Here is a 15322-nt window from a genome sequence, read left to right as displayed (position 1 = left end):
GCCGCCGAGACACAACCCCCCTCCACCCCCGGCCGCGCATTATGGGCAGGGGGCGCCCGGCGGGACCCCGGACCGCCACCCCCGCCACCTCCTGTGTTGCATGGGGCGGGCGGGGAGGCCGCCACGGCTGGGATAGCGAGTCTGGGGGAGGGGGGGGTCTTGACTGGCAGCGCTTCCGAGGGCCCGTCCGACCTCTGAGCATGTGCAAAGGGCGCTCGCCTGGGGAGGGAGGACTGTGGGGAGGAACCGGTGCGGGGGGGATGCTCAGAGACGAAGAGGCCGGGCAGGGGCTTCCTAAGCCCCCAAGACCCTCTAAGAGCCCAGCGAGGTGGGGGTCTCCTGGCGGCCCTTCGGTCTCCATGGCGACGGGCGCCGCCGCCCTTCTGGGAGGGGTGGGTGGTGGGTGGGTTTGTTTTAGGGCCACGTGACCTCCGCGCACGTGACCGGCCGAGCCCTCCGGCGCGTGACGGGCGGAAGCGAAGCGGCGGCATGGAGGCGATCTCGGCGGGACCCCCGCGCCCCCCACTCTTCCTCCTCCTCCTCTTCCTCCTCCTCTTCCTGGGGGCGGCAGGTGAGGGTCTCGGCGGGGAGGAAGGGCGGGAGTGGCGGCGGCGGCTGCGGTCCGGCGGAGCAGGGGAGGGGCTGCCCCCTTCCTAAAGACGCCCCCTTCCTCCTGGCAGCCCCCGCCGCCCCCGCCGCCCTTCCAGGAGCGCTTCTTCCAGCAGCGGCTGGACCACTTCAACTTCCAGAACTGCCGCAACCGGACCTTCCCCCAGAGGTACCTCATCACAGGTGAGCTGGGCGGGGTGTGTGTGTGTATGTGTGTGTGTCAGTGGGGAAGCCCACCCGTGGAGGTGGGGGGGGGCAATGCGCCCCTCTTGCCCCGGTCTCTGAGCTTCAGCCTCTCTTGGAAAAGCCCCCCCCCCGTCCCTCCCAGGGCAGGGGTTTCCAAGAGGGTCCACGCACAGCTGCCAGGGAGGGGGTGGGGTGGGGTGGGGGAGACAGTGGGTGGCTGCTGCTTCGTGACCTGTTGCCCTGGAGGGGTCTCCAGGCTGTGCAGGGAAGACCTCGTTTTGCAACTTCAGTTGGGAGTGGCCTCTCGGCTGCTGAGTGAAGCGATCCCCGCGACTGGGCTTACTGTCTTGAGCCAGCTCCCCTTCTCTGGGCGGACACGCCAGAGGGAAGGCTGGCCACCAGATGTCTCTCTCATCCTCATTGTGACTGCAAATGGTTGCTAAACGAGGTGGTCACTCAACGAGGACCTCCGCTTAGGGAAAATAAAAACCCAGCTTCTATCCCAGGGCAGTAACTCTGTTGAATTCTCCTGTATGGTGCAGTGTTGGTGCGGTGCTGGGGGTTTTCTGTTCAGTGTGTGGAACGTGTAGGGGTGTGTGTTTTGCGTTTATTTTCATGGTCCTGATGTGTTCGATTTCGTTGCACGAGATGCAATGACAATAAACTAAACTGCATTTTTCCTGACGCGGCTTTGTTCCGCAGAGAAGTTCTGGAAGCAGGGGGTCGGCCCCATCTTCTTGTACACAGGCAACGAAGGGGACATCTGGGATTTCGCCCTCAACACCGGCTTCCTGCTGGAGCTGGCAGAACAGCAGAGGGCCCTGGTGGTCTTTGCAGAACACGTAAGGGGGCCTGTCGGCTCTGGGCAGGGTGGGCAGGAGGGCCCTTGGAGGAGGGGCTGCCATGGCCCCAGGTGGTCACTGGCTGCTCTTCCCTCCGGTTTCTTTTAAGAGGTATTACGGGAAATCGCTTCCGTTCGGAGCAGCATCCCTGCAGGGGCCGAACGTCGGCCTGCTGAGCGTGGAACAGGCCTTGGCCGATTACGCGGTTCTCATCGCGTGGCTGAAGGAGCAGCACCAAGCGCAGGGCGTGCCAGTCATCGCCTTCGGGGGCAGGTGAGGGGGGCTTCCGGGCGGGCAAAATATTGGGTGCGCCAGGTGGCAATGAGGCCGTGATCCCTTTTAGCGAGCCAAAAAGTATGTGCTTCCTCTGTCCAGGAATTAGAGTTAGAATTCTTTTATTGGCCAAGTTTGCTTGGACACACAAGGAATTTGTCCTGGTGCAAATGCTCTCAGTGTCCATAAAAGAAAAGATACATTTGTCAAGAGTCAAGAATCATCAGGGACAGCGCTTAATAATAGTCACAGGGTGCAATAAGCAATCATACCAGGAAACAGTCAGAAAAAATCGTAAGGATACAAGCGACAAAGTTACAGTCATACACTCACAAGTGGGAGGAGATGGGCGATAACGAGTGATGAGAAGATTAATAGTAATAGTAGTGCAGACTTAGTAAATAGTTGGACAGTGTGGAGGGAATTATTTGTTTAGCAGAGTGATGGTGTTGGGGGAAAAACTCTCCTTGTGTCTAATTGTTCTGGGGTGCAGGGCTCTAAAAAAAATCCCCCAGCTTTCTCCTTCTTCTCTTCGCAGTTATGGAGGGATGCTCAGCGCCTACATGAGGCTGAAGTACCCCAACCTGGTGGCCGGGGCCCTTGCTGCCAGCGCCCCTGTGCTGTCCACGGCAGGGATTGGGGACCCTGGCCAGTTCTTCAAGGATGTCACAACAGTAAGACAAGGCACCTTTATCGGGGTTCCCTTTTTCCTGTCATTCCCGCCCAGTGAATCTGAAATAATCCAATTCGCTTTCTGGCTCAGTTTGGGAATTTCGTCTCATTTTATTTATTTCACTTATTTTCAAAATTACACATCTCTATTTACATTGTTCAACAGTATTGTGCCATTGATATTACATATGTTTACATTTAATATCTACACATAATATCTTAATATCTATACATTTATCCTTATTCCTACATTCTATCCACTTATGCTATCTATCCCATAGATAGTATTCGGATTCTTCCTCGTCTTTCAGTTCTATTGTAAGTTTGTCCATCTTGGCACATTCTAATGTTTTTCTGTGTTAACATCTCTTCGGGTGGTACGTTTTCTAACTTCCACCCCTGTACAAAAACTCTCCTCGCTGCTGTTATTCTGTGCAACGGGATGCATTGTGGAATTTCTTGCAGGACTTTCAGAACTACAGTCCAGAGTGTGCCAAAGCTGTCCGAGAAGCATTCAGACAAATCAAAGACCTCAGCCTCATTGGAGGTAAAGGAAGGAGCGAACACAAAGTGGGGGGGCGAACACATTTTAGGGTGTGAAGTTGTAGGTGGTTTGTGAGTGAACACGTTGCTGCCCTACACTTGACCAGGATGGTTGAAACCAGTGACTGCCAACCGGTGGGCTGGGGACCACTGGTGGTCCACGAGATAATTTTTGGTGGCCTGCAGAGAAATGTCACCTCCAAAGCAATTAATCCAGGCTGCGTGGGAACACAAGGCTGCGCCGCCCACATGGCCTGTGGGAACACAAGGCTTGTGTCGCTTGCATTGCAAACACGAGGTAGTGAGGGGAGGGGGGAAAGGGGGGAGGGGGGAACTTGCCCCATTCACCCTACGTGCCTGGCCTAGCCACGGGGCTGCTTCTTTCTGCTTCTTTCTTCTCCTGCTTTTAGCTACACGCAAGGAAAGCAGCAAAAGTCTTTCTTTCTCTCCCCCAAACTCCACCAGAAATGTATCTTTGGGGCCCTGCAAGGCCTCCTGCTCCAAGAGGCAGCGCCAGCAAAGACTCATTTCTGGCAGAGTTTGGGGGAGAGAAAGAAAGACTTCTGCTGCTTCTGCTGCTTTCCTTGCATGAAGCCAAAAGTCTCTCTCTCTCTCCCTGAGAACGGAGCTGGAGACGGTATCCTACGATCCCAAATAAAGAAGGATCGATCGGTAGGAAAACAGGGTGGGGAATTTTCTTGCAGACTTTTTAAAGGATTTTCCCAGGGTCTCTGGTCTGCGGGATTTAAAATTATGAGTTTGGTGGTCCCTGAGGTCCAAAAGGTTGGCGACCCCTGGTTTAAACCAAAAAAAAAAAAATGCAGTTTATTGAACAGGCGGAAGATACCGATTGCAGCACCTTTAAAACTCAAGGGGCCCCTCTCCTTTGTCTTTCAGCCTACGGCAGAATCAGCGCGGAAATGGCTCTCTGCCACCAGCTTTCCAGTCAAGGGGACGTCAAGCAGCTGTTTGAATTTGCCCGGAACGCCTTCACCATGATGGCTATGATGGATTATCCTTACAAAATAGACTTTATGGGCCACTTTCCAGCGAACCCCGTCAAGGTAAGGGCTGAGCCTCCTTTGGGCGTGGAGCAGCTCGGTTTTTCAGTGTACCCAGCTTGGCAAAACTAACACACACACACACACACACCGGTTTTGTGGCGGTGTCCCTTTCATGCTCCCCGCCCAAGTTCTTTCACGTATCTTTGCCCAAGGTTGGTGAGTTTGCCAAAGGATAACCAAACCACGTTCCTTGCCCGCTCTTTCAAGAGATCCTAAAACCGATAAAGTGACGCTTCCCTTCCCCCAGAGGTCTTTAATGAATGAGCCTAGGGGAGGCAGTAATAGAGAGAAATTTGGGCTCCCCCCCCACCTTTTCCGTGACAATATAAGCATTTGGGCCAGAAAGCGTAAGATTAGTTATGGCATGTTTTTTAAGCTGGCATGAAACCCCAAACGAGCTAGAAAATAGACCCTATCGGGTCAGCTGGCAGGTAGCCAAACCTGTGTGTGTGTGTGTGCAGATGTGCTCAATTGCTTTTGATGGGGAGAAATTGACCCTGGGCACACCTGATATTTCAGGTTGGCTGTGAACTGATGTTGGCCAGCAAGGACCCAATCCAAGGGCTGGCAGCTCTCTCTGGTGAGTAGACCAGTTTCATTCTGCCAACGCTGCATTTCTCCAGGGGTGGGGTGGGGGCCTCGGAACAGAATCATCCCCAGTTCGCCTCCCTGAGGGGCCACCCCAGGAAAAAAAAAAACCCAAACTGCTTTGCTCCAGCTATTTACCGCCGCCGTCCGAAGGCTCCTCTCTCTCGGGTTCTCCCGGGCTTGCCATCCCGGGCGGCAGGTGAACGAAGCAGCAAGCGTGATCCGCCAGAGTCCGGGGCAGGCAGCCCACCTTGACCCAGGTTCCCCTGCTGGGGTGGCAGACCCAGACGCCGTCCTCTTTGCTCCTCCGCCGCAGAGACCCTCCGCCCATCGCGTAGAGTTGAAGCTGGCTGTGGGTGAGGCTGAAGTGGCAGAGGTCGATGGCCGGCAGATGGAGCCGAGTCCATTGGTCGCTGACGGGGCAGTAGTACTCCACTTCGCTCACGGGGACCCACTCCTGGCCCTACAAAGAACCAAAGCTCAGGGCGGTACCGGAGGGCACCGCCAAGGACACCCGGCTGAGCCTCGGGGAGTCCCGAGCCCAGAGAGGGACGGAGCAAATGCCACCTACGCTGGCCCGAGCCCTTCCTCCCAGGCAGAAGATGCGGTCTCCCACCGTTGCCATGCCGTGATCGCAGCGGGCAAAAGCCATCGGCCGGTTCCTGACCCAGCAGCGCAGGCGGGAGAGGTAGCTGTACATGGTGCTCAAGGTCTGGCCCTCGGCGAAGCCTCCTGTGCCAAAGGAAACGGGCCGGGGTTCCTTCAAGGCCTGGGAAGGGGGCTGCCCCAAACCCAGAGTAGCCAGTCTTTGCCCAGGAGGGGACCCTTCCCCACCTGAGATGTACAAGAGGCCTCCGTGCGTTGCCCCCGCGTGGTCAGCCACCGGCACCGGGAAGGCCGGGAGGGGCCGCCAGGCATTCTTGGCAAGGCGGTACTCCTCAGCCGTGTCGGTCGGCATCCCCAGAGGTGCTCCGCCCCCCACAGCCACCAGCCGCTCGTTCAGGGCCCCGGCGTAGAAGCGAGTCCTGGGGACCAGCATGCTGGCCAGCTGCAGCCAGGTCTTGTGGCAAGGGTCAAACCTGAACACCTGGAGAGGGAAGAGGGAAGGCTGCCTTGCCGCCAGGAACTCTATGATGCTGGCAGTGAAGAAGCAGGGACATCGACTCCCCCACCCAAGCGCCAGCTGTCTTTGGGTCGCTGCAGTTGTCTTACCTTCTTGGAAGGCTCCTGGCCGGTCGGATCAAAGCTCTCCTGGCCCCCCATCACGAAGACGAAGTCGTGCAGGACGGCCACACAGTGGTTGTACAGTGGCCCACTCAGCTTCCCGATAGCCATCCACGAATGGCAGTGCCGGTCAGCCGCCCAGACGTCGCCGCAGACGGCGTTGTCTGCTGATCTGCCTCCCAGCACCATCAGTGCCTCGTTCCTGTGGCGCACCCGGGAGCCCTCGCTGTGGAGAAGCGGCTGCACGTACGGCTGGCTGTGGTAGTCCAGGGCTTCTTGGAGGTACCGGCGGCAAGCAGGTTCAGTTCTCATGACGGGCGTTTCCTGGACGAACCTCTGCAGGTCTGGGAGCGGAATGGAGGGAAAACGGATGTGGCCCAGGACCTCGGCTGCATCCTCCTGGCGGGAGCCGTTGTGCTCCAGCCAGCAAACGGCGGCCTGAAAGAGCTGCAGTTCGCTCAGTCCCTGGGTGTCTCCTCCGTCCAGCATTTCGCAAAGCGTTGCCCTGTCCAGCTCCTTCAGCTGTGCAGGGTCCTTCAGGAGGTGTCCGCAATGCTTGCCGACCCAGCGCTGCACTTTTAGCCTCAGTCCTTCTGGGCCGAGCCGCCGAGCGAGGCGAAGGATGGGCAGGCAGGTGTGTCGGTCCAGGGCTCCTTCCAGGAACCGGAAGGAGAGGCGCATCACCTCGCGCACCAGCAGCACCTCAGCTGCCCGGAAGACCTCCTCGACCGTCTGCAGAGTCAGCTCCAGCCGGTTGGAGTAAAGGAAAGACAAGATGCCCTGCAGGCCCCTGGCGGTCACCGGTGGCGCCAGCTTGAGTGGGGTTGCCCGGCCGGCCGCCTCCCTGGCGAAGTGCGTCTTGCAATAGCTGCTGGCTACGGCAAGGATGGCTCTGTGGGCAGCGAAGGAGGCCCCCTCGGCCTCCAGCACCACGTCACACAGGGCATTCTGGGAACGGAGGTTCTGGAGCCCCTCTAGGAGCTTAGGCAGGTAGGTGTCTGAGCTGAGACTCTGGCCTCCTGCCACTTCACGCTCCCCAAGAGGCGCCTCTCCAGAGGCCATAGCTCAGAAGCGGCCCTCTCCCTGCCCTCTGCCCATGGGGAGCGCCTCTGGGGTTTCCGCTTCTCTGGACCCGGCCGTGGGATGGCCGGCCCTTGCTAGCTGTGCTTTCGCTCTTGTTTTTATGGGCTACCAGGAGAGCAGGACAGCTGATCCCTCATCTCCAAGGCAGCAGCCACCAATCTCCTCCCCTCTCTCCCATTGGTTGGTGTCCACCAAGGTGCGGTGGGTCTCCCTCCGTTTCCTGGTCTGGCCAAAGTAGGAAAAGAGGCAGGTCCAGGCTTGTTCCCTGCTTGGAAGAAAACCTGGCTTCTCCTGCTGTTCCTAGGATTTATACCTCGGCTGACGAGAAAGAGGTTTTTAACAAGGGATATTTGCAATTTCTCTGCCCAGCCACCAGCAAGAGTTTTGCCTTCGGCCGTAACAAGCAGAGCTCCCCATTGTACCTGGCCAAAAGGATTTGTCCCCTTTCTGTGTCCTGAATCACATGCTGAAGCCTTAAGCAACTGTGTGTGTGGTGTATGTGGTGTGTGTGTTGACTAAACAACCTCCAACACTTTCAGTGTTTCCTCCAAGGGGGGTTTTTTGTTCTGGCTTTGTGGTTATTTTAGCTGCGTCTCTCCCAAAGAATTTTAATCTTGAGACTTTGGAAGCAGGATGAGCTTTTCCCCTCTGGCTGAATGTCTTTTAAGGTGGGCTTTGTAGTTGCTCGGTGGGTCCACCAGAATGACTGCGGTTTACGAAACCACCTCCCCCTCTGCCTCTGTTGAGCACCTAAAATGGACCCAACCTCCTCCTCTTGCTTCCACCAGGAGTATTTTACAACTCCACGGGGACTGAAACGTGCTTCGACATTTACGAGATGTACCACAAATGTTCCGATCCAACAGGCTGTGGCTTAGGCCCCAATGCTGAAGCTTGGGATTATCAGGTAGGTTGGGGGAAGAGCTGGCACACCTGGGCTGGCCAGGTACGGAGGCGACTGCGGGGGGGGGCGGGGGGGAAACTGCCATTGAAGATATCGAGGCATTTAGAGATGTTAAGAGGGTTTTCTTATTAATCCGTTCTTTTTTTATGTATATCCTAAATAAAATAGAAATTATAATTGACTAAACAAAAGGATATGAGAAAATAAAAAATATGGCTCATGGGAATTTTATAATGAGAATAATATAATTAAAAGTAGGGGAATGAAACTATTTAAATTATAGGAGTAAAATTTGGCTATGGGGAAATAAAGAAAACATATGAAATGGTTATATGAATAGCGTTGGAATAAATATAAGATATATTGTAGATTGAGGAATATAGCACGTGGATCCTGAATACAATAATTTTATTTTAATTTTATTATATGTGTGTATGTATGTATCTATATAGAATGTTGGTCTTGAGTTAATTAATGAAGGTAATGTATAAGGCAAAATAGGTGGTAAGCTGAAAATGGAAATAATAGGGGATAAAGAATTGGAAATATATGTGAGAAAATAACTTTGATCTTGAATGAATTGAAATCTAAAATGGAAATTTATTTAAAGATTAGTAGAATGGATAATAATTTGATGTGATATTAAATAAGAAATTTGGAAATGCAAGTACGACTGTGTATAAACGTAATCTGGAATCACGTTGCTCATGTGAAGAGCTGTGCAAAATATAAAAATAAAAAAACTTTTTAATAATTAAAAAAAAGAGGATATCTAGGCGCATTTGATCGCCAGGGATGGAATGGAAAAACATTTCTTAAGTTTGTGGCCTTTCTTACTTGCAAGGTTGCCTGAACCTTGGGGAGAGGGCTGGGCTGACGCAGTGTAGACAGGGCCCATCCACTCCCCTTACGGTTGCTTCTTGCGCCTCTCGGTTCCAGGCTTGCACCGAGATCAACTTAGCGTTCGACAGCAACAACGTGACCGACATGTTTCCGGAACTCCCCTTCACTGAGGCCGCCCGGGAAGGCTACTGCTTCCGCAAGTGGGGGGTTCGGCCCCGGCCATCGTGGCTGCGCGTCAACTTCTGGGGCGGCGGTGAGCAGGGTTGGGATTTCAGCTTGCGACGGGGTCCCTGAAGGGTCCCCTCTAGGCGCTTCGTGGTCTTGCGGGTGGAGGGCGCGACTGTGAGGCTTAAAAAGGGGGCAAGCAGGACATGGTCCCAGGTTGACAGGTACCCTGTGGAAGGAGGGTCTTTCTGGGCCCTTGAAGGGGCGTCTTTTTGTCGGGATACGACCTGCGATGGGAGTCTGAACCTGGGACCTCCTTGTGGGAAAGGCCTTGCTGGTCGAAAGGACCTTCAACTTTTGTGCACTTCTATCATTCAAACCTTGCTGTGTTCTTTTTTTGACAACTGGCAGACCTGGCTGCTGCAAGCAACATTATCTTTTCCAACGGAGACCTGGACCCCTGGGCATCCGGCGGGGTAAGTACCTGCTCGGCGTTCCTGGGCTCGGCTCAGATCTACCTGGACCCGTTACCTGCTGTTCCCCGCTCCCTCCCTTCCCTGAAGAGTTCTGACTTTCTGATGTTGCCGTTTCAGGTGAGGAAGAACCTGAGCTCCTCCGTGATCGCCATCACCATCAAAGGGGGCGCCCATCACCTCGACCTCCGGTACGTTTGGTCCCCCGGCCTTCTTCCCCAGCTCCTGGGGTTGTAAGGGCTCCCTTCTCCCCTCTCTCTGGCCGGGGAGCAGGCTTATCGGTGAGGAAGGGCTGCCTCCCTATCTGACCTCCCCTCTCCGAACTGCTCCCGGCTTCTACCAGGAAGGGCTGCTGTTGCCGTAGTGCAGGCCGAGGGGCTGAGTTAGGGAGCCCTTTGGTCTCTACCGGGGACGCTCTTCAGAGGCCTCTGGTGGTTATTCTAAGGTGCTTTTTTTATCCCCCAGAAATCAAATCGACATTCTCGTTTAAGAAATCGGATGATTCACTGCCCCACACCTTTGTTTTTTAAAGCTTTCGAGAATTTTACAAAAGTTTCCGAAAGAGGAAGCGCGGTGATTGCGTTCCCTGGAAGGGAGGAGTGCTGCTACAGCAAGCAAACACACCTTAAAAGCCACTTGGAACTACTCCGTTCCTGTGGTTGGATAGTTGCCCTCTGACAAGCAAGCAGGGCTTAACTTCACTGGGCTTAATTTTTCTTTTCCCCCCCAAAAAACAGGAGCTCCAACCCAGCTGACCCCGCCTCGGTCAGGGAAGCTCGGCTACAGGAAGCCAGGATCATCCGGGGCTGGGTGGAAGCGGCCACCAAGTAGCATCCGAGTTGCCAGCCGGTGTCTTTTAACAAAAGCCGCCACCCCCCCTCCCGGACCGCTGGGCGTGAAGAGAGGGGGACCGTAGTGTTCTCCTTAAGCAGTGCCACTCTCATGCTGCAGTGCCGAAGAATAAGGAATAAAGTTCCTTCCAGGGGACCTTCCTGGGTTGGGAGGTTCATGGAGGCTGGGATGAAACTGGCCTTTTGTTCACCTCTTTCCAAGAAAGGATCTGGGAACTTGAGGGTGGCGGGGAGAAGAAGAGGGAAGAAGAGTTCAGACTTTATGCTAAGATGCACTGAAGATTGGTCATGCCAAGTCAGGGGCCCTGAAAGCAATTGGAGGGCTATCCTGAGTTGTACCTTCAGATCATCTAGTCAGGTCCTCCACCACCCTGGTAGAAACCTGGAAGAGTCTCACACACACACACACACACCAAGGAAAAACTCTTCTTTCCTTCGCCAACTTGGTTCACTTGGAGACCCTACGCGGGAGAGTTCTACCCGTGTTGCTATCAAGGGATGATGTGCCGCAGGGCTCGAGCCCAGGGTGAGTTTCACTTCCTGGCACCTGTCTTCAAAGGGGTATCCTTCCATCCTTCAACCTCTCACGCAAAGGTTTCTGGCAGGACAGAAACATGTAAACAGTCAGCGGCTCAGAAAAAAAAAACGCGGGGTCTCAAAATAAATTGGAAGTTTATTAAGGTGGAGTAGAATTCTGCAGATTGAGCTTCCCAGCCAAAATCACTTTTTCAGATCGCTTTCATTTTCAGAGATTTCTTCCCCGCCCCGTTTTGAACCGTTTGCACGGTCGCAAAAGAAATCAGTTCTACTTCACAAATACTTTGGACCAGATCGCACCACAAGATTTCAGCAAGTCTGTCTCTTCTTGGGAGAGGGGGGAAAAAAAGGATAAACCGAAAGTAATTATGTAGAGAGAAGGATGGGAGCACACAAGGGTGCTCCTCACAATAGCCAGCTTTCTCTACCAAGTTAGGCTCCCCTCACTTCCGGTCCGCTTACAGCCAACGATCCGGTTGTGCCTGATCATTTAAGACTCCGTCCTCTGCTCTTAAGACATGAGATGAACTGGCCATGATAAAGACGGCACGAAAATCACGCGGAATGAGTCCCCATTTGGCTGCGCAAGACAAACATAAAAACAGAGGTATGTTTTCCTGGCAGATTTCTCTTGAACAAATTTCCAAACTAGGATGACATTCCAGCCTCCACGGACAACGTGAGGCAAGTGGAAATTCAGGGTTGTGCACCGACAAAGCAGCAAAGCAAGTCTGCACTGGGAGGGTGTGTGTGTATATGTGTGTGTATGTGTGTTTGTTCAGCATCTAACTCTGAGAAGGAGCCAGGAAACAAACATCCTAGGTGGCTTGTTTGAAAGAGGCTCATGAGAACTGCAGGTGGTTGGTGGGTCTGCAGGCTCTGATTTGCTGGAAGAAATGCTCGCATTTGGGGACGTGACCAACCCGAAACTTCTCTTCCCCCTTCGAAACCAGAAGGCACCAGTTCAAAGTAAAGTGTCGGCCTCCCAAAACGGGGGTTTTACAGTATGGCTTTTAAATTCCAGGGTCTATTTAAACAGGAAACTATACAATAGTGCCTTGCAAGCCCCCCACCCCAAAACAAAATGCCATTGAAAAGACCATGGCGACAGTGAAGTTCTCCAGCAGTCCAGAGAGACAGTAAGAAGAGCGGGAAGAAATCTTCCTGATTGTGACACTGTTGTGCGTCGGCTGTTCCGAGCCTTTGATTCTCTCCCTCTCTTGAGCCTTGTGATATTGCAGGGGGCAGGAAGGGAGTCTGGGAGATCTGAGCAGCTCTTGTCTTTGATCTTTACCACGCCATCCACCCCTCGGGTAGCACCAAACGCGTCTTGAGTAACATGCACGTCGTTGGGACGGGGAGAAGAAATGGGATCCCCGGTCCTTCTGCACCCACTTTCTCGCAGAAAACGATCCCGCCCGGGATTTCTGCCGCAGCGCCAGTGGTGCCATGAACTCATGCAGTTCCTTTCTGTGCCAACAGGGGGGCAGTGCCGGTCTGCCTGCCTGGCCCTCTTCTCCCGGGCGGGGATTTAAAGCAGCCGTTCAACGTCCCCCAGGTAGGAGCAGCAGCAGCGAGCATCAATGGCACAATTAGGGAAGCCCCCAAATACCCCCCAAAAATCAGTCCCACCAAAACGGGGGGCAGGGGGGAGATTGTCCCATGAATCTTTCTCTCTGCCCCCACTTTAAAGTGCTGAGATAGAGCGACCGGGAGAAGAAAGGAGGGAGGGACACGGAAGCTAGAACGAACGGGGGGAAAAGACAGAGAAAGGAAGGACTGGCACGGAAAGGCAGACCCTGCCCACGCCGGAGAGCCTGGGGAAGGGGCACCACCTCTTATCCTGCCTCGGAGACAGACAAAAAAACCACCACCACCGAGCGTAAAGCGGAAGCTAGCGAGCCTTCGTGCCACGTTTCGGTGTAAACGTATCGTGAGTTCACACCTTTAGTGAGCGGTTTCCTCCGTGGCTGGTAGTTCAGAGCCGCTGAGCGAAAGTTGGTTAGTCGCTTGGCTTTTTAAGCCCAACTTTCCAGGGAGAGCTTTTTCAAGCGCGAGAGGCGTGGCAGGAATCCTAGTGGGCAGAATCCGCTCGGGGGGGGGGTAAGGATTGGGACCTGCTCCTTCCTTGACCTCCAGCTCCTCCCCCACCCCCCAATATGCTTTCAAAGGTCAACCTCCCCCTGGGGCCTCCAACCTGGAAGAGGAACTCATGCAGGAAGCAGTTTTCGGAAGGATACCTGAGCCAAAACATTATCCATATTATACACACACAAATTCCTACATAGATAACGTCCTGGTTGGGGTTTTTTTTTCCCCTTTCCCCATAATTAAAATTTTCACATTTTTCTCCCTGCATTGCTGCAGATAAGTTAAGAAAATATATATATATATATTTACCATCCCATCCAGCTTCTCCCCCGGTTTGTAACAGGGCACAAATTCCTCCCCCTCGGGGATCAGGAGAGCAGTAACACTTGTTTTCGAGGGGAGGGCTTGGAGAGCATCGTCCCTTTCCCGCCCCCCCCCCCACCTGCAGCCGTGGAAGGAAGACACAGCCCCAGGGACGTTGGCACAGGGCCGCCCCTTTCCCTCCTGAAGGGCCTCTCCCGCCGAGAGGTGGAGCGGAGCGGAGCTAGTTTTCGGGTGCTCCCTGGGTCGAAGCCAGCCCCACGCTCCCCACTTGTCCGTCCCTTGCTAGGGTGCCCCTTTTCCGGAGAGGAGGCAGTGGTTCCGGAGACCCCCCCCCTTCCCTCACGTACAATTCCTCCAGGAAGCCCCTTTCACCAGGAATGTCGCTCCGCCTTCCACACCCCTCCCTTGGGCTCCCAGGAATCGGGCCTGCTGACGGCTTCGGTTTATGCCGACGGCCTGATGGGGAGCGGGTGGGCCTCCGTGTTGAAGACATACTGGTCCAGGTTGATCAAGTTGACGTCGTCCGAAAAAAGCAAGAAAAAATACTTGAGGGTTTCGCCCAGGAAAAAGCTCTCCATTTTGTCTCTCGGCTCCGGGTTGCTGGGGCTCTGGACGTTGTCGATGGACGTGTAGCCTCCAGTCGGGACCTGGGTGGAAGAACACATGTGTGAAGTCAGAAGGCCACCGAGGTTCACCATTGTTAGGATACGTACAGAATAACCCTTGAGTAACAAGGATAGACGCACATGGAAACGTTTATGGGAGTAGTTATGAATAATTATTCAGCCACACTGAACTGAGTTAAAGTTTAAGAAATAGCACAGTCCAATAAACGGTCCAGGTCATATACGTTTTACAGTCGAAAGAATATCCAACTACAAAGTCTTCTTACCGGTTGCCTTTGTCATTTCCAGTAAACAAAAATATCACAAGCATAAGCACAGCTTAGATAGCAAGAGAATGTCAGAAAGTCAGAGATACAGCATGTCAGAGAGAGCAAGCCATGATCTCTAGCTCCCTCTTGTGGTAATTCACAATACAATCAACCAATCGGAACATAGTACAAATCAATCACGCCTGGCCTGCCCCAAAGCTCAGACTTACCCGGGTGTACTGGTTGAAGCTCTGCAAGATCTCCCAGCCCCAATCCTGATACTTCTTATCGCCGGTGAATCGGTAGAGGTAGAAGAGACTCTCCACTGTCTCGGGACGCAGCAGATTGTGCCTGTCAGCCGTCTGGGCAAAGAAGAGCGGAAAGGGAACTGAAAGGTGTGGCTACCCCGTGGGTGACTCGGATGCCCGCCTCATTCAGGGCGGGCTGTGAATCAGGAGGCTAGCCTCCTCTGCTTGGTGCTCCGGGGACCCAAAGGTAGGATCAGCCCTGCTGAACCGCTGACCTTAATTTCCACGTCCTTCCGGTCCTTTTGCGGGTGCGTGTTGAAGTGGACAATTTCAGGGCTCAGGCCGGTCTCCACTTGGGCGTACATCTGGTAGCAGGTTTCTGCCAGCTCCGCCGCCAGGGTCAGGTGATCTGCAGGGAGCCCGTTGTGAGCCCCGAGAGCCAGCACTCCAGGCAGGAAGCAGACCAGGTGATCCTGCTCCAGAAACACAAGACGGAGGAGAGCTTGTGAGAGACCGACTTCCTCTGCTGAAGCTGAGCCCTGGGAAGAGCTCCTGGGCTGGGCCTCCCTGCAGGCCACGCTTGGCTGGTGGCATCGCCAGCTGCCTTCCTGTCACAGATCTGAGAAAAGGGACTCCTTATTCAAAACAAGAGGAACTGATGTGACAATCAAAGAGGAGGGGGAAGAGCTGCGCAGGCAGTCAGGGGCCCTCAAGAAAGCCAGGTGCTGGCAGCCCAGTGGGACTCCACGTGATCCCTGGACCGAAGGGCTGAAAACAACAGCGCTTGGGAGCCTGGAATCTGCCTCATTAAGCAAATCCATCGGCTGCCTTTCAATAACTGGGACAGGAAACATGACTCGGCAACGCTCTTGCTAAACACGAAGAGGAAGCAAGAGCCTCGGCCGTATCATGGCCGCGCACCACGAGA

The 15322-nt window shown here is 54.2% G+C and overlaps 3 protein-coding genes across 4 annotated transcripts in view; 1 reads left to right on the top strand and 2 right to left on the bottom strand.

Annotated features, from left to right (window-relative positions):
- The first annotated feature begins 442 nt into the window (after positions 1–442).
- On the top strand, positions 443–10495 carry DPP7 (dipeptidyl peptidase 7). Its single transcript, XM_087914539.1, has 13 exons — positions 443–571; positions 682–792; positions 1498–1637; positions 1747–1910; positions 2449–2584; positions 3048–3129; positions 4023–4189; positions 4709–4769; positions 7873–7991; positions 8928–9084; positions 9408–9472; positions 9590–9660; positions 10207–10495. The coding sequence occupies exons 1-13, from the start codon at positions 490–492 to the stop codon at positions 10298–10300; spliced, it is 1449 nt and encodes a 482-aa protein (XP_087770665.1). The 5' UTR covers positions 443–489; the 3' UTR covers positions 10301–10495.
- Positions 4877–7164, bottom strand: LOC113443863 (kelch-like protein 9). Its single transcript, XM_087914537.1, has 4 exons — positions 5990–7164; positions 5612–5864; positions 5349–5509; positions 4877–5240 (listed from the first exon to the last, which is right to left on the bottom strand). The coding sequence occupies exons 1-4, from the start codon at positions 7061–7063 to the stop codon at positions 4908–4910; spliced, it is 1821 nt and encodes a 606-aa protein (XP_087770663.1). The 5' UTR covers positions 7064–7164; the 3' UTR covers positions 4877–4907.
- A 480-nt stretch (positions 10496–10975) lies between the features above and the next one.
- MAN1B1 (mannosidase alpha class 1B member 1) overlaps positions 10976–15322 on the bottom strand; it is a 10814-nt gene continuing 6467 nt past the window's right edge. For both annotated transcript variants that reach the window (XM_026712341.2, XM_087914532.1), the window contains exons 11-13: positions 14670–14867; positions 14377–14508; positions 10976–13919 (exon numbers count right to left, since the gene is read on the bottom strand). In XM_026712341.2, the coding sequence (XP_026568126.1) occupies positions 13716–13919; positions 14377–14508; positions 14670–14867 (534 nt within the window). In that variant the 3' untranslated portion in view covers positions 10976–13715. The remainder of the gene's footprint in view (positions 13920–14376; positions 14509–14669; positions 14868–15322) is intronic.

Source organism: Pseudonaja textilis, chromosome 17, assembly GCF_049901715.1.
Source record: "Pseudonaja textilis isolate UNSWEBS1 chromosome 17, rPseTex1.2, whole genome shotgun sequence".
Lineage (NCBI taxonomy): Eukaryota > Metazoa > Chordata > Lepidosauria > Squamata > Elapidae > Pseudonaja > Pseudonaja textilis.
This window is presented reverse-complemented; position numbering and strand designations above follow the sequence as displayed.

What these genes read in the sequence shown, in the direction of transcription:
- DPP7 (XM_087914539.1), top strand. Translation starts at nt 490, where the DNA reads ATGGAGGCGATCTCGGCGGGACCCCCGCGCCCCCCACTCTTCCTCCTC. An exon ending in CCTCTTCCTGGGGGCGGCAG is followed by an intron (nt 572 to 681) that starts GTGAGGGTCTCG and finishes CCTCCTGGCAGC; the next exon opens with CCCCGCCGCCCCCGCCGCCC. An exon ending in TTCCAGCGAACCCCGTCAAG is followed by an intron (nt 4,190 to 4,708) that starts GTAAGGGCTGAG and finishes CTGATATTTCAG; the next exon opens with GTTGGCTGTGAACTGATGTT.
- LOC113443863 (XM_087914537.1), bottom strand. Translation starts at nt 7,063, where the DNA reads ATGGCCTCTGGAGAGGCGCCTCTTGGGGAGCGTGAAGTGGCAGGAGGC. An exon ending in AGGCCTCTTGTACATCTCAG is followed by an intron (nt 5,510 to 5,611) that starts GTGGGGAAGGGT and finishes CCTTTGGCACAG; the next exon opens with GAGGCTTCGCCGAGGGCCAG. An exon ending in GAGGAAGGGCTCGGGCCAGC is followed by an intron (nt 5,241 to 5,348) that starts GTAGGTGGCATT and finishes GGTTCTTTGTAG; the next exon opens with GGCCAGGAGTGGGTCCCCGT.